This window comes from Pseudogymnoascus verrucosus (assembly GCF_001662655.1).
Source record: "Pseudogymnoascus verrucosus strain UAMH 10579 unplaced genomic scaffold scaffold_6, whole genome shotgun sequence".
Classification (NCBI taxonomy): domain Eukaryota; kingdom Fungi; phylum Ascomycota; class Leotiomycetes; order Thelebolales; family Thelebolaceae; genus Pseudogymnoascus; species Pseudogymnoascus verrucosus.
Window position 1 is genome coordinate 579,008 of NW_017263657.1, and position 23,544 is coordinate 602,551.

Below are 23,544 nucleotides of genomic sequence, written 5' to 3' on the forward strand. Positions count from 1 at the left end.
CATCCGAGGACCATCGGGAACTTTGAGATTCGATTGCCGACAGATTCCGTTCTTGTAGTCTACCGTAGTACAATCATGTGCTGCTACCGTAATCCGTACTACTGTAATCTGGAATGTACTGTACAGTAATGCAACCAGAAAGTCCGGTGGATTAGCACGGTCCAGCGGTCCAGCCTCGTCCGCTAATCAGCGATTTGTAAACTGATTTGGCAGGCGCTATTCTAGATTCCCAGTGTGTTCCATGTCCCTATTTTCCCCCCTCATGGCGTCACCGAGAGCCCTTGTACTACTATCACCACCACTACCAATGTTACAAACCCCGAGTCGACGACTTACGATAAATAGAGTCCTTCCCCGCGTCGTATCCTATACCCAACATCATCAACATCGTCCTTACACTTATAAATCGCACACCTTCACTACCTCAACAACTCCCATCTATTCGCCCAACCTGTCGTTCCTACGTAGACTGTTTTCCGCGAGCCCAGCTCAACTAGAAATGGCAGCAGCAGCAAAGACCAAGGTGCAGGCCATCATCGACGAGAACCCTGTGGGTGAGTTTAAACACCGTCAGCACTAAACCCGCCCTGCATCTTTCTGACACTTCAACCAGCCGTCTTCAGCAAGTCATACTGCCCATACTGCAAGGCTACCAAGGCGCTCTTGAACGAGAAGGGCGCCAAGTTCTACTCGATTGAACTTGACCAAGTCGGTAAGTCGTCGCAACTACTATATATAATGGATAAAGACACTCAGCTGACACTGGCGTACAGAGGATGGATCTGCTATCCAGGCTGCCCTCGGTGAGATGACCGGCCAGACCTCGGTCCCAAACATCTTCATCAACAAGAAGCACATCGGAGGAAACAGCGACCTGCAAGAGAAGAAGTCGCAGCTGACAAACCTCCTGAAGGAAGCTGGAGCTCTCTGAGCGTATTTGGAAGGCTCAGATACTGGCACATGACAGCCTGAGAGAGGGCGCAGTGCTCACAACGGACAGAGGTGCATGCACAAATTGTAGACTTAGAGAACTTGGTTATAGAGAGTGGGAAATAGAATTACAACTGCCAATCGATGAGAATGCGCAGCATCTGCAACTACCTGTTATACATATATTTAGACATGAACCTGGGCGGCAACGGTCCCAACCGGCCTCTCTACAAACTCCATAATCCCCTCCACGATGCTCTTCCTCGCCGCCTCGCTGGCTACATGGGCGCCAGCAAGGTAATGTAACCAAAGCGCCCTGGATATCCTCTCGTCATCCACTTCTCCCAATCGCTGCGGTCCAGCCTTGCCATCATCGAACCACGCCGCCAAAGCACCCTTTCCGTTCCTTGCAAGCACCAGCTCCCTTCCTTTCGGCACATTGCCGTGTCCAAACATAGCCTTCAACTCAGCAACCGATTGTCCAAACTTGTCGTCGCCAAACTCTTCAGGGTGCTTCCTTGCCTGCGCCGTCACGGCGCGTACGTACGCATCTCTCATGTGTCCAAAATCTGTGTCTCTAACCGGCACAATGCGGAACAGCGTCCGCACTTTCGTGGAAGACAAGATGTGGTTCCACACTTCCTCTCCCGCCTCCGGATCCATCAACCTCTCCTTCAGGGTATCCTTCTCCCCCGCCACGAGCGTCGTTGCAATGGGGTCAATCCTCTTAACCAGAGTGCGCTGCAGCTGAGCAATATCATCCGTCGCCACATACATCCCCACCACATACACCTGAATGCTCAAGAACGAAACCTTCCGTATCCCCAACCCCATAAGCTGATACTCCGTCGGACTCGCCACCTCCCCCTGCGCATTCTCACTGATCTTCTCATCATCAAACTGCATCAGCCTCGGAAAAGTCGGCACCGTACTCGTCCCCGTCTCAACCGTATCCGTGTTCTCCTCCGCCTCCTCCCCCATCTTCTGCACCACCGCCTTGCGCTCCGTGCCCACCACGATCAGCGGATCATGCATCCGCGCATCATAGGGCTTCGAATCGAGCTTCGTCGGCTTCGGAAGGTCGACGGACGTCGCGATCACCCAGATCGCGATCATGCCCGTCACGAACCCAATGCCGTTGTAGATGCTGCGGCGCTTGTAGTACTGTCTCCGCTCCTCGGCGGCCTCGCGGAGGCGCTTGTGCTCTTCGGTGGAGGGCTCGTGGGAGCTGGGCGAGGGAGAGGAGTTGATGGCGCGGCGCTGGAGATGACGTGATGGCGGGTGCGCGGCGGGGGAGCGGAGGAGGCATTGGAGCCGCGAGGGGGGGCCGGAGAGGTTGGGGAGTGTGCGCGCGCAGCGCGCGGTGCGGTTTAGGAGGCTCATTGTTGTGTGGTTTGGGTTGTGATGCCGGAATGGCGGTTGGCGGTAGGTAAGGAGACGAGAAGCTTGGTTTTTAGAGGAGGTCAGTGCTCGGTTGATGAACGCGGGGAGAACGTCATCGAGAACGCCACAGAGATATGCACCTTGATGGCATGTGTATCAAGATATATCGAGGACGCGACCTCTCCGTGCTAAAAGAGTATTAGTTAGCTATAGATTTAAGAAATTGGCTGGTTATGGGATTCTGAAGTTTCCCTTCTCAGTTTATGTAATTACAATGGCGTTTATGGAGAAAACAATGGTGTCAATTGAACGAGTGGTACAATGCTGCTTCACGCAACTATTGCTTCCGTACAACTACCAAATTCACAAAGCATTTATATTCCTAACAATTAATAAAGAATCGAATAAGACGCATCTGTACAATTGTTATAAAAATCGTGTTACTACCAAACATGTCTCACCTCAGCTAGCCACACCCTCTGTAACCCCTCACGGCAGCCTCGGAAAGTCCAAGCTCCAGAGCTATACTAAGTCCATCCGGGTTAACGTCAACACCCCGACAAACGACGACGACGAAGAGCTGGCTACCAACCGCCGCCCAACATACATACTTAGGAGGGCCCCTTACATCTTTACACAATCCCATTCTATCTGGCCAAGAATCCAAACTCACCGTCTATGAATCGCCCCACCAAAGCCTAGAGCCGCGCCAACCCGTCGCCAAAAGCCGCGACCATGGCGCACATTCTGCGCCAGCTGAGCTCCAGCCCGATGTCTGTGATGCTCATTACAGCGATCATCTACCTCTCAATCGCGATACCCCTCCTCGTCATCCACGAAGTCGTCCCCCCCGCGCCATCAGACGACGCACTACCCAGCGGCCTCAACATCAGCGAGGCGTGGCTGGACCTGGCGGAGTTGACGAAGGCGTATCATCCGTATGCGAGTCGAAGGAATGATGAGGTGCACGATTGGTTGTTGAGGAGGGTGGAGGGGATATTGGGGAGTAACGGGGTGAGCTGGTCTAGTGAGAATGGGCATATTCCGATTTCGCCGCAGGATATTGGACAGGTTGATGGAGGGGAACAGGAGGCTGGCAAGGTCGGAGAGGCGCCGTTTCCTGGGTTTATTGGGGTTGAGACGAATGGGGAGATAAAGGAGGAGGATGAGCTTAGGAAGCGAGATGCCTCGCCCCTGGTTACGATCTTCAATGACTTGCAGTCTAATGTCACATGCTCTGGACTTGGAGCAATTGGGGCAGATGGCAAAGGCCGACTGCCAGGACAGACTGTCTACTTTGAAGGTACAAACATCATTGTCTACATTCGCGGCACAGAAGATGAAGAAGGCGAATGGTGGAAGTCAAGCTTACACGTGAGGAACACCCACGGCCAGGGAGGCATCCTCATCAACGCCCATTACGACAGTGTCTCGACTGGTTTCGGCGCAACTGATGATGGTGTCGGAGTTGTTACTGTTCTCCAGCTGATCCGCTACTTTACCTCGACTGGAAGACAACCAAAGAAGGGGATTGTGGCGCTCCTCAACAATGGCGAGGAGGATTTCCTCAATGGCGCTAGAGCGTATACCCAGCACCCGATGTCTCTCTTCACTCACACGTTTTTGAATCTCGAGGGCGCCGGTGCTGGTGGTCGTGCGGTTCTGTTCCGTAGCACGGATACTGAGGTTACAAGGGCGTATGCTAAGAGCTCGCATCCGTTTGGGAGTGTTGTTGGCGGCGATGGGTTTAAGCAAGGGATGATCCGCAGTCAAACTGATTATGTTGTTTTCGAAGATATCCTAGGTCTCCGAGGACTTGATGTGTCGTTCTGGACTCCACGCGCTCGTTACCACACAAACCAGGATAATGCCAGGCATACCAGCCGCGACAGCATTTGGCACATGTTGTCAACTTCTGTTAGCACTGTCGAGGCGTTGTCGTCTGATACTAGTGGCACTTTCAACGGCCCCCGAGGTGACAATGCTTGGGGTAAAGTCAAGAATGGGAAGGGTAGTGATGGAGTCTGGTTCGACTTATTCGGCAAGGGATTTGCGGTTTTTGGTCTACGCACTTTGTTCGCTTGGTCACTGACTTTCCTCATTGCCTGCCCATTGGCTATCATGCTGATTATTTACCTTCTTATTAAAGAGGATAAGTTTTACTTGTTTTCGTCCTCGGTCCCGTCTCGGGGTGGAAGCGGTGAGGCAGATGTTCCTCTCAATGGCTGGAGGGGTGCCTTCCGTTGGCCACTGACTTTTATCCCAGCGACGGCGCTGACTGTTGGGTCTGGGATGCTCATTGTGAAGGTTAATCCGTTGATTATCTACAGCAGCCAATACTCAGTGTGAGTACCATTTGCCATTTGAAACAATAAATAGACACTGACTTTACCAGATGGACCATGGCTCTAACACTCAACTTCTGCGTCTTCTGGTTCATAATGCGCGGCGCCGATTTCGTCCGCCCATCCGCCTTACACCGCACATACGCCTACTTCTGGATGTTCATCCTCGGTTGGATCATCCTCGTCGCCGTAACAGTCCTAGAAGACCGCTTCAAAATCGCCTCGGGGTACTACTTCGTATTCTACGAAATCGCAATCTTCTTCGCCCTCGCAATCAGTCTCCTCGAATTATTCGCTCTACCCACAAAAACACAGTTCGCAGCGAACGTGCACGCTCAAGATGAGGCTGTGGAGAGCATCAGCGCGTTACCGGACTTTGATGCCCTTATTGCGCCCACAGGGGATGAGAACGCAGGACCGGAATCTGCCGAAGCACCAGCTGATGAAGCCGAGGAGCAGGAGCCAACTGAATCAACACCCCTCTTCGGCGGCGACGGCACAAGGAGATCCCGCACCACCACATTCGCCAACTACGCCCGCCGCTCATTCCGTCGTGTCAGAGCCCACGACGGGTCTAGCGATAGTATCACTGGAGAGGTAAGCCCCCTCTTTCTCCTTCCCCTTCCCAAAAAAACTCCCCTGGCGAAATATACTAACACCCCCCAGTCCGAACCCTACGGGCACGAACAATCCTGGTCCGGCAAACTCCCCCGTTGGACATGGACCATCCAACTCCTCCTCCTCGCCCCCCTCACCCTCATCCTCCTCGGCCAAATCGGTCTCCTCGTCGTCACCGCCACTGGCCAAACCGGCCCCGACGGCTCCGCGCTCCTAGTTCCCTACATTCTTCTCACCACCTTCTCCACACTCGTCCTCCTCCCTCTCACCCCTACCTTACACCGATTCACGCACCACCTCCCCACCTTCCTCTTCCTCCTCTTCACAGGGACGTTAATCTATAATTTAACTGCTTTCCCCTTCTCCTCAGAGAACAGGTATAAAGCCTACTTCCAACAAACCATCGACCTCGACACCGGCACCAACCTCGTCACCATCTCCGGCCTCGAAACTTTCGTTAGGAAACTCATTACTGACATCCCATCCGCGTCGGGGCAGCACATAGAATGCACCACTCGCCCCCTCCGCGCCGGCGTAAAATTCTGCTCATACACCGGTATTCCCCCCAAGGTTGTCCCGGGGGTGGAGGGCGTGCCGCCGGAGAAATCGTATAAAGACTGGCTGTCTTACACCGCGACTCGGGAGCGCGGGACTAATCGGGCGACTTTCCGAGTCTCGGGAGCTAACACACGAGCGTGCGCTATTCGCTTTGCGCGCCCTGTTAAAGCTGTCAAGGTCACGGGGGCGGGGACGGATGCGAGGTTCGATGCGGTGCCGCAGGAGGTGGGGAGCGGGGAGGTGAAGTTGTGGAAGAGGGAGTGGGAGGGGGAATGGGAGGTTGAGGTTGAGTGGGGGGCTAGTGAGGGGAGGAGGGTGGGGGAGGAGGGGATGGAGGGTAGGGTTGTGTGTTTGTGGGCGGATTTTAATACGCCGGGGGTTATACCGGCGCTGGATGAGGTGGTGGCGTTTGTGCCGGGGTGGGTGGGGGTTAGTAAGATGAGTGATGGGTTGGTGGAGGGGAGTAAGGCGTTTAATGTTTAGGTGGTGAGGGGGGGTGTTTGAGTGAGTAGATACTGAGATTTCAGTGGGAATTCCGAGATGAAATGTGTGTCTGTGGTAATAATTTATTATTGTTTTTGATACGTCTCTTACCATACCCGATTTATGCTATCCCCCCATTATTAACCTGCAAATGCAATATCCCACCCCAATTACTATATACACATCCCCCTCCATTAAACCCCCTTCCACCAGACACACGTCATAGCTCAGCTCCCTAGTAAATGCCCGGAATAATCCTCCACGGCACAATCTTCTTATACTCCTCCCAATCCTTCCCATACTTCCTCATACACTTGGTCTCATCGCGTCTCTCACGGTGAATGAGCAGAATCGCGAAGTAAATCACGTAAAAATACGAAATCGCCATTCCCCACCCCCTCGCACCCCCCTGCACAACCCTATCCTCCCCACGCGAGAATCCCGTCTCGCCATCCAACAGCGCCGGGCCTTGCTGCACAAGGTACCCCGCTACACCTGTCGGCAGACAGAATGCCCAGGACATGATCCAGTCGCCAAGGTAGTTGATGTGGCGCGCCGTTCCCCACCATCCGGAGATGATGAGTTTAGAGCCCGACGCCGTCTCCATGTACTTGAGATGCGCGATGCGCGGGTCGGATGGGTCGGTGCGGAAGCGGTTCTTCTGGTTGTTCGCGCTGCGGAAGATGTAGTACCCCAGACTCAGGATGGCGAGGACGCCGGCGTTGCCGGAGAGGCCGAGGGTGAGGGGGTAGACGGCGAGATAGCGCGCTTGCAGACTGTAGATGAAGGGAACCCAAGCGAGGTCGCCGAAGGAGAGCATGAATCCGAAGCCGTCGGTGGTGATGTCCATGGTGGTCAGCATGGAGGGTTCCATGTAGAAGGAGTCGAAGACGTAGAGGGCCTGGAAGAGGGTGATGAGGATGATGGAGTCGGTGACGTAGCCGTAGGTCTTGTACTGGTGCGCGATGAAGGCGACGTCGAGGACGATCCAGCCGAAGAGTCCGGGGCGCAGCTCGCAGAAGACTTTGATGTCGATCTCGCCGAAGATGGGGAGGGTGACGCGGGGGTTGAGTTCCCGACCGATGAACCAGTCATATAGCATGTTGCCGGAGTGGCCGCCGGCGGCGAGCTCGCGCATGTCTTTGTTGCCGGGCTTGACGCTGAAGCTGCGGATGTAGACGAAGGTTGCGAGGGTGAAGGCGATGAGCATGTTGGCGGTGACGATTTGGGTGTAGTTGTCCCAGATGTAGGTCCAAACTGGGAAGTCGGCGCCTTGCGCGATGGTACCGGCGAGGAGGAGGACAACGGTGAATATGGAGGAGGAGAGAGCTGGAGTGGGTTAGCAATGGATAGCTATAAGGTGTATGTCAGGAGAATACTCACTGTTGAACTTATACTTCAAGCGCCCCCCAATAGCGAGTTCAGTTCCCTCGACGATTTGTCCCGGAAGGAACCTGTGCAACACCAAGCTCAGGAAATAGTATCCCAACACCCAGCCAGTAGCCTCCAAGCTTACAATGCCATTCCATCCTGGCCATCCAGTCTCGGTCTTGATCTTGTCCCAGGTCAAAGTCTTGGGGTCCAGCACCGAGGGGATCGGGCATCCGTAAATGTCGTTGCAGACGAAATTCGTGATGTAGACGACGATCGGGAGGAGGAACGAGATGGCGAATGCACCGGGCCTATTCCAAATCAGTATGCGACGCAGATTGAATCGGATAATAGTCATCTACTTACGGTCCAGCGAACTCATATCCATGTTTCTCTTGCGCCTTCACGACGGGGGCTTTAGATTTCGAACCGGCCATTGTTGCAGTTGACAAGGGGCTCGCTGTTCTTCCTCTCTCGTTTGCAGATTGTTGTCAACCCAGGATATATGCGCCCTCCTTATATAAACATAAGTAAAAAGAGGTGAAAAAGGGTATCGATCGAAAAGAAGGTTTGAGATAGCTTCGCCCCCGGATACAAGTGTTTCCGCTCGTGTTCGGATTCAATCAGTCTCAATTGGATCGATCGAGTTTAGGGGTGTAGAAGCGGCGGAAGCGGCATTCGCGTGGGGGGGATTGGCGTCATGGTCCGTGCAATCTCTTGGTTGCTCTTTCACTCACTCCTTTGGCCAAATCAATCACGTGATTAAATTACGAGTACGACAAGGCTTGTGTACCTGGTGCTAAACCAGATCAGGAATCCGGGGGGATACGTATTAGAGTGGTAAACAACGTAGACCCTATGGGAATCTATTAACTGCTCTCCGAACGAAGCCGTCGCATCGTCGTATATTCGTCATCACTCAGCGACTGCATGTCCATCAACTTAACTGAGTCTATTTCACGAAACCAATTCTATCATACGAACGACCTCTCTTTCCCTTTGCGCCAAGGCGCTTTACCAGAGACCTGTCTGTCCCGCGCCAAACGTCAAACGAACGCCACCATGTATCCTCCCTCTCTCACCAGCATCTTGCTTGCCGCGCTGGCGCTGCTCGCACCTCTGACAGCCGCAGCCTCCGACGAGAAGAAGCCCGATGTAATCCCCTGCACCGCGAAGTCGCCCAGCACGAACGGGTTCTACGATCTGCGGCCCCTGGCGGTTAAGGTGCACGACCCGAAGAAGAAGCTGGGGAAGGAGAAGACGGATAGTTGGCAGAGCAGGGGACACGATTATAAGGGGAACTTCTCGATCAATGTATGTGCGCCTGTCGTGGAGGAGATTGAGGATGTGGTGGGGGTGGAGGAGGCGAGGTGGGGGAATGTTAGTGCGTTTTATAAGGCGGATGGGAAGGTGTTCTCTATAGGGTATGTTTGGAGTTGGGAGATGGGGATGGGAGGGGTGTGCTAATGATGGTGCAGAGAACAATCTTCTGGTATCATGTTTAGGGGACGCAAGTTGGTGCTCCAATACACCGGTGGCTCTCCCTGCGGATCCACCGTGGAATCTCGATCCTCGGAGGATCTCGACGAGCTCGACGAAGACGGATACCCCGCGCGAACACTCAACGGCAAAGTAGTCGGCTCCTCCGATGACGACGACGAAGACGAAGACAAGCCCAAGAAACCCAAAAAGCCCGTCCCCACCAAACGCCACAAATCCACCCTCATCTCCTTTCACTGCGAAAAAGACCCCCTCAAATCCAGCGCCGTCGCCTCCTTCATCGGCACCGACCCGGACGAATGCGCCTACTTCTTCGAGATGCGCTCCGAGGCCGCGTGTCCCGGTCTCGGGCCCGTGCAAGCCGGCCTGGGTCCCGCGGGGGTGTTTGGGATCATTGCGATCATTGCGGTGCTGGTGTACTTCATTGGGGGCGTGATGTATAATCGCAGCGTGGAGCACTCGAGGGGGTGGAGGCAGTTGCCGAATTATGCGATGTGGGCGGGGATTGGGGGGTTCTTTATGGTTCGTCCGAGCTATTCCGGGGGGGAAGGGGAGGGTGTAAGGGAGATGTAACGCTGACTGTGGGTGTGAAAATAGGATTTCTTTACGATTTTTACGAGCAGTTGCGCGAGGTGTTTGCCGGGGAGGAGGGGCTATAATTCCTTACCTGGATCGGGGAATGGGAGTGTGGCGCGCGGAATGGCGAGGCCGGATGATGAGAATAGACTCATTGACCAGCTGGATGAGGAGTGGGATGACTAGATGAGGGGGCGGGGGAACATGTGTACAGTATGCACAGTACAGTACGATCCGCGGCCCGGTTGAAGCCGCGGTGACGGATATGTTTTGATATGTTCTGAATATCTTGGCGTTAGATGGTGGAGGGGCGGGATGTGAGGGGGTGTATACGAGGTGTCTTGTTCTGTGGTGTGGCACGCACGGCACATCGTTTTTATCTATTTCCTCATCATGGATCTTTCTCGTGTGGGGGATGTATATATCAGGACCTTTCTTTTCGAGCGGTTTAACCCCTTCTTCTAGGAGTCGAGTCGAGTCAGTATCTCCTGACACCAGCTTACGTGCCAATGGCCGAGCAGCGTGTTTCTAGTACTCCAGCATGTTATGTTATGTTATGTTTAGAATTTTAGAATATCACAACCACGGCCCGGCAGTGCTGGGATCCGTCCATTCGTCCATTCAATCGTTAGTTTGTCCCGAAACAGCTGCAGATATAGAATCCAAACCAGTGCCATCATACATACCAATGCCGCACACTGATAGGCGATGGCGACTGAACGCGTCCAGACCACTCTCTTTCCAACCCCACCACCACCGACCAGGAAGGGGGAGGGGCATGAGGGACATGGACAAGCAAGATTTGCGGGGAAGTGAGTGGACAGGATTTTTTTTGGGTACTTGCAATGGTCTGGCGATGATGAGCTTATCTTGCGGGGTTGGTGCCTCGAAGCGGGAGGGGGGAGGACGGAGGGAGGCTCTCGAAGGGGGTTGGTGGTTGCGGCTGTTCATGTGAAAGGCGAGGTCGTGGAGGGAGGGAGGGGATGTGGTGTAGTGCGTGGGTTTTGTGTGTGGTAACTTGGTGGGATTGACTTGAAGTAGTGGGATTAACTTGGGGTAGTTTGAGGATACTAACTGTGTTGGTTACATCGCCACCAATATTTGGGCGATAAGGTGTTATGTTTATGGTGGGGGAAGTGTTCACGGCCGGACTGGACTGACTGTCGTCATCGTTTATTGTCGCCGTCGATGGGCCCGTCGATAGTCGGTTTGGTAGTACCTTGAATTTGATCGGTGTACCCGGCAACAAAGATGGTTGTACTCGGGGCGTACTATGTTGGCTTTTCTGTTGTTCTCTGCTGTGTGAGATTGTACTCTTCTGTACTCGGTCTTTTGAGGCCTGAGAAGAGATCACGGGGAGGACACAGAGGACACAGAGGATACAGAGGCAGAGGGAGGAGTCATTCAGTGTCGTCGACAGCCACCCTTACCGCCGCAATAGGGTGTGCCCTACAATTGTGCATACAGCCAGCCACCCAGTCAGTCGGTCAGTCGGTCAGTCGGTCGGTCAGTCGGTCAGTCAGTCAGTCAGTCAGAACTAAAAGCTGCATATATCAAATCTTAAACTTTCATTGCCACGTCGTCTTTCTCTCTCCCTGCAATATCACACATATCACACTCACTGCCTTTCACCGCGTTCGTTGGCAGATATTTCTCATTTCCGCCTAAACAATCCATACAGATAGTGTAAAAGTAAGACATGGCTGCATACAAAACATGCACACATTGCATGGCTGCATACACACATACATTTTGAAGACAGTATACAGTATACAGTATACCTCATAAGGCCGCATATTTTGGTTATTTGCCCTCGACTTTACTATACCATTTCTACCCAATACTGCGAATAACAGTACATATCAGCTACTTCGTATCCCTGACTACTATTTTCATTAGACACATACTAGAAATCGACGTGGCGCGCTCCCGATCCGTCTCTATGTGAAAACCAGTTACTACCTGCCAGGTTCCTGGTGGCCGTCTCCGGACATCAACCAACCACCGCTCGCCGACGACTGCTGACAGGGCAACACATCCGCGTTCGGGAGAGACAACTCGCTGCCAACAGCTGAAACCCACAGCTACAACAATTCCTGTATACTACACACTCTACACACCCAACACGCACGCTTTGTAGGGGTAAGGTAAGTACTCTCTCTCAAATCTACCCCAATGACGAACCGCCTTTTCCTCTATTTTTCACGAGGATCTTCAATATGCACCCTATCTGTGCTGGCATCTCTGGTCAATCCCTGGGGAAATTACACCGGGATACCCACATATAGACACCAGAGATAGCACTTAAGGTTGGTGATAGCTTCACAGGCCCAAAAAAAACCTATGATGTAAGCTCCCTCTGTGTGTGACAACATGAGAGAAGCAGAGCAAGCAAAGCAACACTTAGTCTCCTCATGCACAATTGCTCTTTCTATATTATTCAATCTTTTTGAAGAGAACAACAGCAACAGACTCCTTCCTCCATCCTTCGTTTCCTGTTACTTACCTTACCCGGCTTTCCTTTCAAAGTCAATCGTTCAATCATTCAATCAATCTTTTCGTTTTTGCTCCTGCATATCGCATAGCCCGGCCCTGTGCTTTGATTCGCATCCTGTAAGACATATCAATCGCTCGCGGCCATCAGGGTGTGCTACACCGCAGCCATCCACCGCCCGCATTCATTCCAACCTCCCCCCTCCCCCTCCCCCATGACACTACCCCTCCCCCGGAAGGTCGGGGTTCCTCTCGCAGAAGCACCCCTAATTACGTCGCCGCCTGGTGGTGATGGTGGTGTTAGTGGTCATGAGTCGACGGGGAGGACAAAACCTCAGCTCGCCTTGGGTAGCCCCGTCTCTTCTCACACGCAGTTATATTCGGCTTCAAGCCCACGCTCTGCAAACCGTCCCGGCCTCCTTCCTATTTACAGCCGCTTCACGAGTAGGCCTTCTCGCTGGAAATCAAGACGCGCAGCTATGAGAGTGAGGATTTCTGGGCCGGGCCCGAAGGGGAACATGGAGAGGCTTGAGGCTACTGTTAAAGAGGTCACCAACTGGGATGGATTAAGCATGGTTCGTATACACTGCATTTTTTTTTCCTCTGTTGCAATTGAGCGTGGAATGGAAACGAGACGGAGACACGGCGGTCGATAAGCTTAATTTTTTCTAACATAACACAGGATCCCGAGATGTGGTACCCGGACGGAAACTGCCTCGTCCATCTGTATGCCCGTGACTCCACGGCGTCGTCGATGTGGGGTCCGGCATTCCTCATCCCCCTCGAGTTTCTAGTCGGCTTGGACTGCATTCCTTTGCTGGAACGCTTTTTGGCTGGCAGCACGGGCTCCTACCTTCCCTCTTCGAACAGGCAGTTTGTCAAGGGCCGCTCGAGCAAGGAATATACATCGGGAAGATATGATTTATACATTCCGCCACCGCCGACGGCGGAGGGAGAACAGAAATTGCTGTGCCGTACTGCTACACGGAACTTCTTCGCGTGGATATGCGGGAAGCCTCTCGTGGGAGAGAGTCTGGGGCAGGCATTGGTGGGGCTGCTCAATAGCATGAGAGAGTACCGAGGACTGAACGTGGATAATGTGGAGGATATCCTCGACTATATGGAGGAGGGAGGATACGCAGACTTCGGCGGCAGCCCAGTCCATACCCTCGCCACCCTCCATTTCGCAGAGCACTTCCAATTCGAGAATCTCTACATCGACGCCTTCGCCCACGCGGTGGGGATGCACAACGAGATCATCCAAAGCCCAGAATACAAGGTTTGTAGCACGCCCAACCCGCGATACTCAAACGGCGACAGTCAAAGTAGCACATACTAACACCATCCAGTCCATCTCCGACACCACCCGCTCCATCCTCACCCACGCCCACGCCGAGCTCCACTCCCGCCTCTCACGCACCAGCCTCTCCCTCTCCACCTTCCTCGCCGACGAGCTCTCCCCCACCCACCTCGGCCTCACCGCCGCCTCCCGCACCCATCTTGACCGCTTCCGCGATTTCCTCACCACCTACTGGATCTCCGCCCTGGGCTCCTACCCACCGGCCCCCCACAGCAGTCCCAGTTTCTCCAACCAGGTCCTCCTGAGAATGCGCACCGAGTTCAAAGATCTCTACGCCTACCTCGTCGACGAGTCCTTCACAGCCACGGACTGCAGTCCCGCCGCCGCCCAGGGCGGGGTGTGCGTCCTGCAGTCCGTACAAGCATTCGACACCCGCCTCGGTTACGAAAGTTTCCTGCACCCCCTTCCCCTCCTCCCCACCTCCTCTTCCGCCTCCCCCCTCACCAGCCGCACGCACTCCCTGCGCTCCCCGAACCTGGCGCGCACATTCAGCTGGAGCCGTCCTGCGTCGCCGAAGACGGATTCGCGGCTGCTTGCGCTCTCGATTGTGGCGAAGGCGAGTAATCACCATAAACCTGCGCTGTTGGAGGCGCCGCTGGTGAAGGCGTTTAGGGAGTTCGAGATAGAGTGTATTCTTTCTACTAAGGAGGATAAACGAACCCGTGTGCCGGCGGCGGCTGCCAGAAAAGTCCGCTGGATTCTTATATACGCCACACTCCAGACCTTGCGCTCAGCTACGGATATCCTCCCCGCTGTCCGCACACCCCTCACAGTCCCCTACCATCTCAGCGCCACGCTCCCCCGCCTCCCCTGGGCTAGCTCACCGCGCGCGTCTCTCACGCCATCAAGCACACAAACCCTGCACCTCTCTCTCTCATCCTCCTCTATCCCCTCTTCCCCCACAACTCCGCATACCCCCAGCTCTCCAATCGAGCCAGACATCGACTACACCCTCCTCACGCGCCCCGCCTCCTCCTCCCCCCCCTCCCCGCGCCCGCGCCCGCGCCGCGCCTCTCTCCCCACTCTCGCGCGCTCGCTCAGTTCGGCAGCCAGTTTAGGGAGGGCGATAAGTGTTATCGGCCGCAACCCGCGCCGTAGCTCCGCGCCTACACCGAGTCGTACCCCTTCAACGAGCATGGAAAATAGTTTCACCAGCGCCGCAGAGGAAGATGAGGATGAAGACGAAGATGATGGGGGGATGGAGATGGGATGCTGGAAGAAGCAGGTTGAATTGAACCAAATCACCCCTTCTCCTTCTTCCCCATCTTCCCCATCTTCTCCTTCTTCGCACTTCCACTCTCACACCCGCTCCCACTCCACCCCCTCCACCTCCTCGTCGTCGTCGTCGTCCGAGAACCCGACCACGCCTCCCTCACCGCTGTCGAGGTCGCATTCCGGATACGATTTCTCGGATACCACGCCACCCTCGCCACTCTCGCAATCACACACACCATACGATTTCTCGGATTACAAAATCACCTCCCCCTCCAACCCCAGCTCAGCGACAAGGCCAGAAAGGGAGAGGAGGTGGAGCGGAAGCACAGCGCATGAGCAGGAGCAGGAGGATGTTGCACCCGAGTGCATCTCTGGTGGGGAGGTGGTGAGGAGACAGGGTGAGGGGAGGATGAGGGGGCTTGGGCTTGGTGTTGGAGCGCTAGGTGCGCTACTGGATGGGGTGGTGGAGGAGAGGGTGTTTTTTGAGCTTGAGGATTTTCCTGGGAACGGTGGTGGGAGTAGGGTTGCTGTTGCGATGTGAGGAAAACTAAATGGTGCCGGCATCGTTGGTTGGGGGTGTGTGTATGAAAAGTCTGGGCGTGAGGGGAGTTAAGGGAGGGGAGTTGAGGAAGAGGAGTTTGGAAAGGGGGGAGTCTGGGAAATGAATCGGATGGGATGGGATGGGAGGAAAGAGACCACTGTATGCTCATAATATCACATAAGTTCATGTATCTACAACGCTGTATCTACACGCACACAAAAATTGAGCTCGACGAGTTATATTTATCACATTGTGTCTTGTCTTTTGATGTACCAGTGTCTTTTGTATTGTTTAGGCTCTGTCTATCTGTCTGTCTGTCTTGTCTGTCTGTTCATTTTGTCTGTATGTCTGTATCTCTGCCTCTGTCTGTTATCTGTTTTGTCTATAACCCGCGCACGCCTCGCGCTATATGCCGTCTGTGATGCTAAGCCACGCCATGCAAGACCTCTATCTGTAACCCCCTCCCCAGTCCCTGAGCCATAAAATCCCAGGCCACCAGGTCTCTCGAGAGGTAGATAGAAGACGAAAAAAGGATAGAAAAGAAATACAAAAAATAAAAGTAAAAGCAAAAAACTCCCGCTAACCTGATCACCCATATAACACTAAATCACCCCTTAAACGCCTCTTGCTCCCCCACCACCACCAAAAAAAGACACACCTATCCCCCATTCTCCAACTCCCAAAAGCACCAACAACTCCGTACAGAAACCACAAAACTCAACAAAAACAAGACTCAGCAACACTCCACCCTCCACCCCCCCTCCCTCTCCACCTCATCCCTCTTAACCCACGCATCCACCTCCTCTCTCGCCCCCTCCCCCTCCGCCACCAGCGCTCCACTCTCCAACATATCCACCCCCTCCACTCCCCCCCCAAAATCCATAATCAACACCCTCGGAATCTGTCCCGTACTCACAATCCTCCTATAATCCCCCCTAGCCCCCAGTACCCAACTAGCATGCCACTTCGGGAAATCCAGCAGCAGCCCGCCAGTCGCGAGATCAAACACCTTGATACCGTGGTCGTAGCTCCCGCTTATGAGACGCCCGGAGACGGAATCGATGTGCAGGGATCGCACGAGGAGTTCGTGCGCGTCGATGGTGCGGATGCAGTCGCCGGTGTGTGCGTCCCAGATGCGGATGACTTGGTCGTTACCAGCTGAGGCGATGAGGCGTCCGTCATCGCTGAGTTGCGAGCAGGCCAGGCCCTTGGTGTGACCGGCGAATTCGCGGATGCAGCGGCCGGTCTCGATATTCCACAGCCTGACGCTGAAATCGCCACTGCAGCTCACCACTACATTATCGCGCAGCTGCACCGCGTTAACAGGGCCAGTGTGTCCATGTAGATGGCGATGGAGCGCGCCGGTGTCGCGGTGGAAGACGGCGATGGTGCAGTCTTTGGAGCAGGTGACGATGTATTTATCGTCGAACGCCAGGTTCAGCACCGCGGCGCTGTGGTGCTGGAGGCGGCGGATGGGACGGTAGGAGTCGGCGATGGAGTGGATGATGCAGGTCCCGTCCGAGGAGCCGGTGACGAGGATGGAGGCGTCGTATTGGAGGCAGAGGATGGAGGCGTCATGGTGGGTGGCGTAGGAGAGGGTGGGGGGTGTGCTGTGCCCGGTGGTGTAGGGGGAGAGGGATTGGACGCCCGTGGAGGGTTGGGGGGCGGAGACTTCGGCGTAGTGGGTTGGGGCGCCGGTGGCGGTGGTGAGGAGGGTGGGTGAGGAGGTGATGGCGGGGGGGCCGACGACGAGGAGGCATTTGTAGGTGTGGATGTCCCAGACGCGGAAGGTTTTGTCGCGGGAGCCGGTGATGATTTTGTGTCTGTGGGGGGTTAGGTTGTGGGCATAGATAGAGGGTGTAGAGAGGACTTACTCATCGAATTGGACGCAATAGATACTGTCGGTGTGCCCGTGGAGGTAGACAGCTAAGGCCTCGCCCTCGCGCCAGTTTCGTTCCAGCTGCTGGCGCGCCTTGTACACCTGCTTCCATTCCTTCTCTGGTAGCGTCGGCGGAAGACCAAGGCCAGTCCCAGGTTTCACTGGTTTGCCCATGGCAAACGTAGTCGAGTTGTCGCGATAGAAGGACTCCTTCCACACGTAGTTGGTATTAGCCACCTGATACCATCTCTTCGACACTTCCGACGCCTGAGCCAGTCCCCTATGATCCAGCATCGACAGAATATGCACCGCCAACTCCTCCGGCAGACTTCCCACGAAATCAATCCGCACAATAGCATCTTCCTCCACATCGCGCTGCTGCAAACCATACAGCGGCAACGCCAACTCAACTGCACTCTCACAATCCAAATACACCTCCTTCTCAATCTGCCTACGTCTCAACATCTCATTCTGCGCCGCCGCCGTCGCCCTCGCCGCCTCCCCACCACCCCTCCTCGGTATAATAGGAGGCGCATTCCCCCGCCCAGGAATAGGCTCATCAACATCATCAAACGCCCGAAGCGCCTCATGATGTCCCCTATACCCATACCCCACCGTCTCCGCCCTCGTATGTCTAAAGCTCGCCGCGCTCTTCAGTTTATGCCACGCCGCGCCCGCCGAGGTCGTGGGGCGCGCGCCTGCGGATTCGAAAGGCATGTCGGCGTGCGAGTGTGAGGCGCGACGCGGCTTTGGCTTCGCGTGGTTGAGAAGGGAGACGGAGGCGCGGCGGATGAGGCCACGGATGCGGGTTTCTGGCTTTGGGGGTTTGAGGGTTGCGGTTGGCGCGGCGGCGGTGGTGGAGGAGGAGGAAGACTTGCCCTTGTCCTTGTCCTCTCGCTCGATAAAGGTGTCTTGCGAGGAGGGGCCGAGGTGCATGGAGCGGCGGAAGAGGTCGGCTACATCGTCTCCGAGGCCGAGGGGGAGAGAGCGTAGGCGTTGGCGACGGATGGCAGGTGGGTATGCATGTGAGTACGCGCCGGTACCCGAGTCGGTGTGGGAGGGGATGTAGAAGGATTCTGTGGCCTGGTCGACGTCGTCGACGTAGAGGGTGGATTGCGACTTCTCCATTGTTGGTGATTTCGCGCGGAGGGAATCCACAGGGGGTGGGTCGTGGGGAAGTTGTGGAGGTTGTTGTTGTTATTAAGGAAGCGACGATGGAGGAGGAGCGTAAGAGGAAGGTGCGACGTGGTCGACGCTCTCGCGAAGATTCTCCAGGAGGCAAGTTCGAAAGTTCGCCGTCGCAGATTAGGGGATCGAGGCTCTGCTTTCTTCTTTGGCGAAATATGGGGAAGATGGGCCGTCGGTGGCCAGTGCTGGATTTAAGGACAGTCGTCTGTTTGGACTAGTCGCGACGGATTCACTTGTGGATTTGTGGATAACAGATAGAGGCGACAGATAACAAAATTAGGTGGAGACTTAGGAATCACAGTGTAAATAAACACTGGGTATCAGAAGTTTGCCACGGAGTGATATTATCATGCAGAAGATAGATATCGGCTTCAGAAGTAAGGGCGGTCAGAAATGGGGAATTGTTTATACAAGTATTCTTTAATGGCGAGAAACTAAAAAAATTAAATTTCCATGTATTTTCGTACTTTTCCGTACTTTTTCTCAGGTGATTCGCCTGGTTGGCTCGGGAATTAAATTCTGATGATTGGCAGTTTTCGTTTCAATCTAACGGAGATCCCGACGAGGCTGGAAGCGGGCGGCGGGCGACATACATTGGTTCCAACGGGTATTCGCAGCCTCGTCCTGTCATTTTTGTAGTACAGGACACAGTTGGAGGATGTATCAAATCTCACATAAACCTCGTAATGTTTGCATGGAAAATGAGGATATCTGCATTAAATCAGGTTGTTGGATGAGTATGGGTCAGGTACAGGTACAGTACCATAATTCGTAGATAATTCGTAGAGAAGTCACGTTATCTGGAGTACATACATCATAGACGGCTGAGGTAAAATCCGGGGATAACCCTCAAGGTAAAATATTAAAGGGGTCCATGATCAGACGACATTTACATAATCAAATCGAAATAATGGTTATTTTCTTGAATATATTAATTATATTCATTAGTAGCATGTTTTAAATTTTAAATTTTAAATCAAATCTATCTTATGATTATTCTTGCTCCTATGTACCCATTTTTTTAGTTCCTGAATAAACTCATGATTTCATAGATTTTGAATATTTTTCTTACTAACCAAAATATCCCTGCACACACCAAACACGACGCCATAACAAAACAACATCTATACAATCTCCTTACACCCTCATCGCCCACATCGTCTCAATTGAGCAAACTATCACAGTAAGATCATTCATACCCACTTACTACTACTCTACTCTTCCAAACTCAAAGACTAACCACGATACAGAACCTCACACGACAACCCACAACCACCATGCCACCCAAATCCACCACCACCCCCACCTCCTTCCGCCTCCCCCTCCTCTACACAACCTTCTTCCTAACAATCGAACCCCTCTCCACCCTCCTCGGCGCCTACTTCGCCTACTTCCAGCCTCACCACTACCTCACCCTGACCACGCCCTCCACCCCTCAATCGACCCTCGTCCCCCTCCCCCCCTCTACAGCAATCGTCCTCCAACAACTAGCAAACCTCTACCTCCTCCTCTCCATCACCGAAGCCACGCTCCTCCGCACCACCAACGACCTAGCCGTGTGGCGCGTCTTCCTCTTCGGCTTGTTGGTGGCGGATGTAGGGCATGTGTGGAGTGTCCGCGAGGCGGTGGGGTGGGAGGGGTACTGGAATGTGGCGGGGTGGAATGCGATGGATTGGGGGAATTTGGGATTTGTGTATGTGGCGGCTGCTTTGAGGGTTGCGTTTTTGCTGGGCGTGGGGTTGCCGGCGAAGGCTGGGGGGAAGGCGAAGGCGAAGAAGTGAATGAGAGATGCTGGAAAGAAGGGTGGGGATTCGAGAAGGGATGCTAGAAAGGATGTGGGGATTACGAGTGTTAAGAGAGTAGAGGTGGACTGGGTTAGGAGGAGTGGGAATACCGCCGAGCTTGTTGCTGGGAGATGTCCAGATCATGTCGTACGTCGAAGATATTGGGAGCTTTGTGAGATGGGAAAACCCAACTGCTGTCTGTAACCCAACTACTGTATTTCTAGACAATATGCACACAACGCAACAGTATAGACCCTGTCCATTTTAAGTTTCTGCGCAAAATCAAACATATTATAGACGGGTATGCGCAAAACCTCTCGAATCACCTGAGGTGATTCTCCTTGATTTTGAGCAAAATCCATTCCCTGTTGATGAATATGCGCACAAAACCTTCCGAATCGCCCCAGGCGATTGTGCCATATCTGCGCAAAATCAATTTCTTCTTGACGAATATGCGCAAATCCTGGAATTCCAGAGATGGGCCCATTAATTAACAAATCCTATAACGCACCACTCGGCGCACCCTTCCACCCCAAAATCTCCCCCGCAAACGCCGAAAACGGAATCCCTATCCTCTCCAACACCTCCTTCAACTTCCTCCCATCCTCCCTCAGCGCCTTCCATTCTAACTCATCCTTAACCAGCAGCGTGCCCCCCAGAACCGTGCCATTCAACGCCACCACCCCCGTCTCCTTAGGATCCTCTAGCCCAGTAGGGAATGCCATCCCCTCCGCCCTCCGCGGCAGGATTATCATCGACGAATCCGTGAAGGCGAGGTTATAGCTCATCTCCTCCCCTCCTCCATCCGTCCCTGCCCTCTTCTCAAAAGTATCCATCGCATACCTCGCCATCTTATGAAGCGCCAAATACGTCTCGTGCAACTTCGCCGGCGAGGGATTCCCCTTTATCGGCGCAGCAAAATACGTAAACGGGATCTTCGCCTGCTTCTCCGCCAGTCCATCAGCAAGCAGATCCCACTCCCCCTCCCCCAACCCCTCCCTCATCGATTCCACCGGCAAAAACTGAACATGTCGATGCGGCTGGCTAGCTCCCGAATGCGGCCCGCTATTGAAGAATCCGAAAAGTCGCTGTCCTGCAGACCGATAGGCGGAGAGGAGGGCATAGACGGCTTCTAGATCGTCGGCGGCGAGGGGATCGGTTTGGGATAAGAAGGTCTTGGTGGCGAGGATGGTGTGGTTGGGGGTTAGGGCGAATTTGTTGAGGACGAGGTGGTGGGAGGGGCCGATGGGGGTGATGAAGAGGGCGGGAGGGGGGTTGAGGAAGGGGTTGAACGGGGTTGAGGATGAGGAGCTGGGGCCGTTGGGTTTGGGTTTGGATTTTAGGGTTGGGCAGTATCGGAGTTGGAACTTGAGGGGGGCGGAGGTTAGCTGAGGACTTTTGTTTTTGGGGAGGAAGGAACGACGGGGGATGCAGGACGGAGCAAAGAGGAGGGGTGGAGGAAGGAGCGAGGGGAGATACCGGAAAGAGCGGGATAAGTTCATGGGAAGGAGCGAGGAAGAACGCACGAAGGAATAAGAGGAAGGAACGAGGGGCAATAAATATATTTGTAAGCCCGAGGGGTTAGAGGAAGGAGCGAGGGGCGATATAGGAAGGAGAAAGAGACAATATAAAGGAAAGAATGAAGGGGGTTATAGTTATATAGGAAAGAAAGAGGGATAGTTACAGGAATGCCATTCACATCCAACACTGCCGCTGTACTGTCGAAGGCGAGAAGGTCGCCCGACTCCTTAGCCTCTTGGAACCTGGCTGCGACAATATCCGGCAGCCCATCTTGTATTTTAATTGAGCCCATGATGAGTTGAAGTTGCCAAATTAGAGAGTTGAGTTAGAGTTATTGTTATTGAACCTAAGGCTGGTAATTATTTGGGTTTGATGTTGGAGCCCCGCGTACGTCACTTTGATCCAGGAGTCTCAAACCTGCAAGGCTGAAAACTAGCCTTACGTTGAGCCAACCAGGCACCGAATGAACGTGACGCGACCACATGGGGCCGAGGCATCCACAATTCTCCGGCGGACTTCGGGCCAACCGTGAGCGATAGAATGGGAATAATTTGGTAAATACTCATCAAGGTGAACTCCGAATGAGCTATGGGATTAACACTATTCAACAAAACAATCAATATCCTACGCCCGTAAGCTTCAAGCCCGGCTTACGGTCAGCTTACTCTCCTTCTTCTGGCATCCAGAATTCTATTTTATTTCTCCAATTTCCCCACCCATGTTGATTTAGGTAGGACTTCTTCTCTTTCCATTGCGCATTTATTCCTACTTCCTCTTTCAACCCTCCAATCGAAATTATCTCTCGGCCCAAACATCTCTCGATGGCGCCGGCACCTGTCCCCAAGGCCCTTGAGGGCTTCACGTCTCTTGGTCCAAGTTCATACATCTATGAAGCTCCAAAATCCGGGAACCCTTTCAGGGACCAAGTCTCACCTCCTCACCCCGATGTGATCCTATTCATGTCTTGGCTCGACGCCCAACCGAAACATATCGCGAAATACACCGAATACTACAAGACTCTCTTCCCCAATGCCAGCATTATTCTCGTCGTCGCCTCGACCAAAGATGTCATCTTCCGCTCCAAGGCCGGCGAAACCAAAGTTTACTCGCCCGTCGCCGCCAAACTACAAGCATTCCCACCAAACACCAGGATCCTCCTCCACAGTTTCTCCAACGGCGGCCTCAAAAACACCGCCCTCACCACAGAAGAATACAACCGACGTACCGGCGACCCCCTCCCGATCCAAGCCCAGATCTTCGACAGTGGCCCCGGCTACCCGCGCTTCTGGCCCGACCTCCGAGCCATCACTGCCGGGCTACCCAAGAACTTCATCATCCGCACTCTCGCGACAGCTGTACTGGCTGCGGCGTACGTCTTGTACAAAGCTGTGTGGTGGGTGAAGGGAATAGAGAACCCGATCATAACATACTGCAAGATGATGAATCGCCACAAGCTTTTCGCGACGAAGGTGCCGAGGGCGTATATCTACAGCCGCGAGGACGATATGGTGCATTGGGGGCATGTGGAGGACCATATGGCTAATGCGACGGCGCTGGGTTATGAGGCGCGCGGGGAGCTGTTTGAGGGCACCCAGCATGTGAGCCATATGCCCAAGAATAGCGAGCGGTATTGGGGCATCGTGGAGAGCGTGTGGAAGTCGAGTTTTGGAAAGCAGTGAAGGAGACTCGGTGCATATGTTGCGGTGTCTTCGAAGGGAGATACTGAGCGACGACGATGCGGTTGAACTGGTGGCGAATTCCGGATTTCTTATGTGCGATTGATTGGCGATATCCAGCGG

General features: G+C 53.9%; 10 protein-coding genes across 10 annotated transcripts; 6 read left to right on the plus strand and 4 right to left on the minus strand.

Annotated features, from left to right (window-relative positions):
- Window positions 1–105: 105 nt before the first annotated feature.
- VE01_02184 (uncharacterized protein) lies at window positions 106–1,051 on the plus strand. Its single transcript, XM_018271695.2, has 3 exons — window positions 106–554; window positions 614–712; window positions 774–1,051. Exons 1-3 carry the CDS (start codon window positions 242–244, stop codon window positions 929–931), a joined length of 570 nt encoding a protein of 189 aa, XP_018133448.2. The 5' UTR covers window positions 106–241; the 3' UTR covers window positions 932–1,051.
- Window positions 1,042–2,742, minus strand: AIM18 (Altered inheritance of mitochondria protein 18 mitochondrial). The gene has a single exon (XM_018271696.2). It carries the CDS (start codon window positions 2,311–2,313, stop codon window positions 1,117–1,119), a length of 1,197 nt encoding a protein of 398 aa, XP_018133449.1. The 5' UTR covers window positions 2,314–2,742; the 3' UTR covers window positions 1,042–1,116.
- VE01_02186 (uncharacterized protein) lies at window positions 2,713–6,317 on the plus strand (the record flags this gene model as incomplete). Its single annotated transcript, XM_018271697.2, has 3 exons — window positions 2,713–4,658; window positions 4,709–5,255; window positions 5,325–6,317. Exons 1-3 carry the CDS (start codon window positions 3,049–3,051, stop codon window positions 6,315–6,317), a joined length of 3,150 nt encoding a protein of 1,049 aa, XP_018133446.1. The 5' UTR covers window positions 2,713–3,048.
- Window positions 6,318–6,389: 72 nt separating this feature from the next.
- On the minus strand, window positions 6,390–8,396 carry ERG24 (erg24, C-14 sterol reductase). The gene is made up of 3 exons (XM_018271698.2): window positions 8,055–8,396; window positions 7,701–7,999; window positions 6,390–7,646 (listed from the first exon to the last, which is right to left on the minus strand). The coding sequence occupies exons 1-3, from the start codon at window positions 8,123–8,125 to the stop codon at window positions 6,553–6,555; spliced, it is 1,464 nt and encodes a 487-aa protein (XP_018133447.1). The 5' UTR covers window positions 8,126–8,396; the 3' UTR covers window positions 6,390–6,552.
- Window positions 8,397–8,519: 123 nt separating this feature from the next.
- MRL1 (Cation-independent mannose-6-phosphate receptor CI-MPR) lies at window positions 8,520–10,628 on the plus strand. The gene is made up of 3 exons (XM_018271699.2): window positions 8,520–9,112; window positions 9,167–9,710; window positions 9,786–10,628. The coding sequence occupies exons 1-3, from the start codon at window positions 8,619–8,621 to the stop codon at window positions 9,948–9,950; spliced, it is 1,203 nt and encodes a 400-aa protein (XP_018133444.2). The 5' UTR covers window positions 8,520–8,618; the 3' UTR covers window positions 9,951–10,628.
- A 927-nt stretch (window positions 10,629–11,555) lies between these two features.
- On the plus strand, window positions 11,556–15,567 carry VE01_02189 (uncharacterized protein). Its single transcript, XM_018271700.2, has 3 exons — window positions 11,556–12,832; window positions 12,940–13,536; window positions 13,607–15,567. The coding sequence occupies exons 1-3, from the start codon at window positions 12,473–12,475 to the stop codon at window positions 15,371–15,373; spliced, it is 2,724 nt and encodes a 907-aa protein (XP_018133445.1). The 5' UTR covers window positions 11,556–12,472; the 3' UTR covers window positions 15,374–15,567.
- A 72-nt stretch (window positions 15,568–15,639) lies between these two features.
- VE01_02190 (uncharacterized protein) lies at window positions 15,640–18,846 on the minus strand. Its single transcript, XM_018271701.2, has 2 exons — window positions 17,248–18,846; window positions 15,640–17,196 (listed from the first exon to the last, which is right to left on the minus strand). Exons 1-2 carry the CDS (start codon window positions 18,378–18,380, stop codon window positions 16,107–16,109), a joined length of 2,223 nt encoding a protein of 740 aa, XP_018133510.1. The 5' UTR covers window positions 18,381–18,846; the 3' UTR covers window positions 15,640–16,106.
- Window positions 18,847–19,452: 606 nt separating this feature from the next.
- Window positions 19,453–20,526, plus strand: VE01_02191 (uncharacterized protein). Its single transcript, XM_018271702.2, has 2 exons — window positions 19,453–19,623; window positions 19,691–20,526. The coding sequence occupies exon 2, from the start codon at window positions 19,718–19,720 to the stop codon at window positions 20,219–20,221; it is 504 nt and encodes a 167-aa protein (XP_018133615.1). The 5' UTR covers window positions 19,453–19,623; window positions 19,691–19,717; the 3' UTR covers window positions 20,222–20,526.
- VE01_02192 (uncharacterized protein) lies at window positions 20,434–22,117 on the minus strand. Its single transcript, XM_018271703.2, has 2 exons — window positions 21,909–22,117; window positions 20,434–21,591 (listed from the first exon to the last, which is right to left on the minus strand). Exons 1-2 carry the CDS (start codon window positions 22,035–22,037, stop codon window positions 20,725–20,727), a joined length of 996 nt encoding a protein of 331 aa, XP_018133617.1. The 5' UTR covers window positions 22,038–22,117; the 3' UTR covers window positions 20,434–20,724.
- A 449-nt stretch (window positions 22,118–22,566) lies between these two features.
- VE01_02193 (uncharacterized protein) lies at window positions 22,567–23,424 on the plus strand (the record flags this gene model as incomplete). Its single annotated transcript, XM_018271704.1, has 1 exon — window positions 22,567–23,424. The coding sequence occupies one exon, from the start codon at window positions 22,567–22,569 to the stop codon at window positions 23,422–23,424; it is 858 nt and encodes a 285-aa protein (XP_018133616.1).
- Window positions 23,425–23,544: the final 120 nt, after the last annotated feature.

Excerpts from the sequence above, each read along its gene's own strand:
- ERG24 (XM_018271698.2), bottom strand. The coding sequence starts at position 8,125 with ATGGCCGGTTCGAAATCTAAAGCCCCCGTCGTGAAGGCGCAAGAGAAA. Across the intron at positions 8,000-8,054 it reads GGATATGAGTTCGCTGGACC|GCCCGGTGCATTCGCCATCT; the intron begins GTAAGTAGATGA and ends GATTTGGAATAG. Across the intron at positions 7,647-7,700 it reads CTTGAAGTATAAGTTCAACA|CTCTCTCCTCCTCCATATTC; the intron begins GTGAGTATTCTC and ends AACCCACTCCAG.
- VE01_02184 (XM_018271695.2), top strand. The coding sequence starts at position 242 with ATGTCCCTATTTTCCCCCCTCATGGCGTCACCGAGAGCCCTTGTACTA. Across the intron at positions 555-613 it reads CATCGACGAGAACCCTGTGG|CCGTCTTCAGCAAGTCATAC; the intron begins GTGAGTTTAAAC and ends CACTTCAACCAG. Across the intron at positions 713-773 it reads GATTGAACTTGACCAAGTCG|AGGATGGATCTGCTATCCAG; the intron begins GTAAGTCGTCGC and ends ACTGGCGTACAG.
- VE01_02192 (XM_018271703.2), bottom strand. The coding sequence starts at position 22,037 with ATGGGCTCAATTAAAATACAAGATGGGCTGCCGGATATTGTCGCAGCC. Across the intron at positions 21,592-21,908 it reads TGGATGTGAATGGCATTCCT|TTCCAACTCCGATACTGCCC; the intron begins GTAACTATCCCT and ends GCCCCCCTCAAG.
- AIM18 (XM_018271696.2), bottom strand. The coding sequence starts at position 2,313 with ATGAGCCTCCTAAACCGCACCGCGCGCTGCGCGCGCACACTCCCCAAC.
- MRL1 (XM_018271699.2), top strand. The coding sequence starts at position 8,619 with ATGTCCATCAACTTAACTGAGTCTATTTCACGAAACCAATTCTATCAT. Across the intron at positions 9,113-9,166 it reads GGGAAGGTGTTCTCTATAGG|AGAACAATCTTCTGGTATCA; the intron begins GTATGTTTGGAG and ends ATGATGGTGCAG. Across the intron at positions 9,711-9,785 it reads GGATTGGGGGGTTCTTTATG|GATTTCTTTACGATTTTTAC; the intron begins GTTCGTCCGAGC and ends GTGTGAAAATAG.
- VE01_02189 (XM_018271700.2), top strand. The coding sequence starts at position 12,473 with ATGACACTACCCCTCCCCCGGAAGGTCGGGGTTCCTCTCGCAGAAGCA. Across the intron at positions 12,833-12,939 it reads ACTGGGATGGATTAAGCATG|GATCCCGAGATGTGGTACCC; the intron begins GTTCGTATACAC and ends AACATAACACAG. Across the intron at positions 13,537-13,606 it reads TCCAAAGCCCAGAATACAAG|TCCATCTCCGACACCACCCG; the intron begins GTTTGTAGCACG and ends AACACCATCCAG.
- VE01_02190 (XM_018271701.2), bottom strand. The coding sequence starts at position 18,380 with ATGGAGAAGTCGCAATCCACCCTCTACGTCGACGACGTCGACCAGGCC. Across the intron at positions 17,197-17,247 it reads TATTGCGTCCAATTCGATGA|ACACAAAATCATCACCGGCT; the intron begins GTAAGTCCTCTC and ends AACCCCCCACAG.
- VE01_02191 (XM_018271702.2), top strand. The coding sequence starts at position 19,718 with ATGCCACCCAAATCCACCACCACCCCCACCTCCTTCCGCCTCCCCCTC.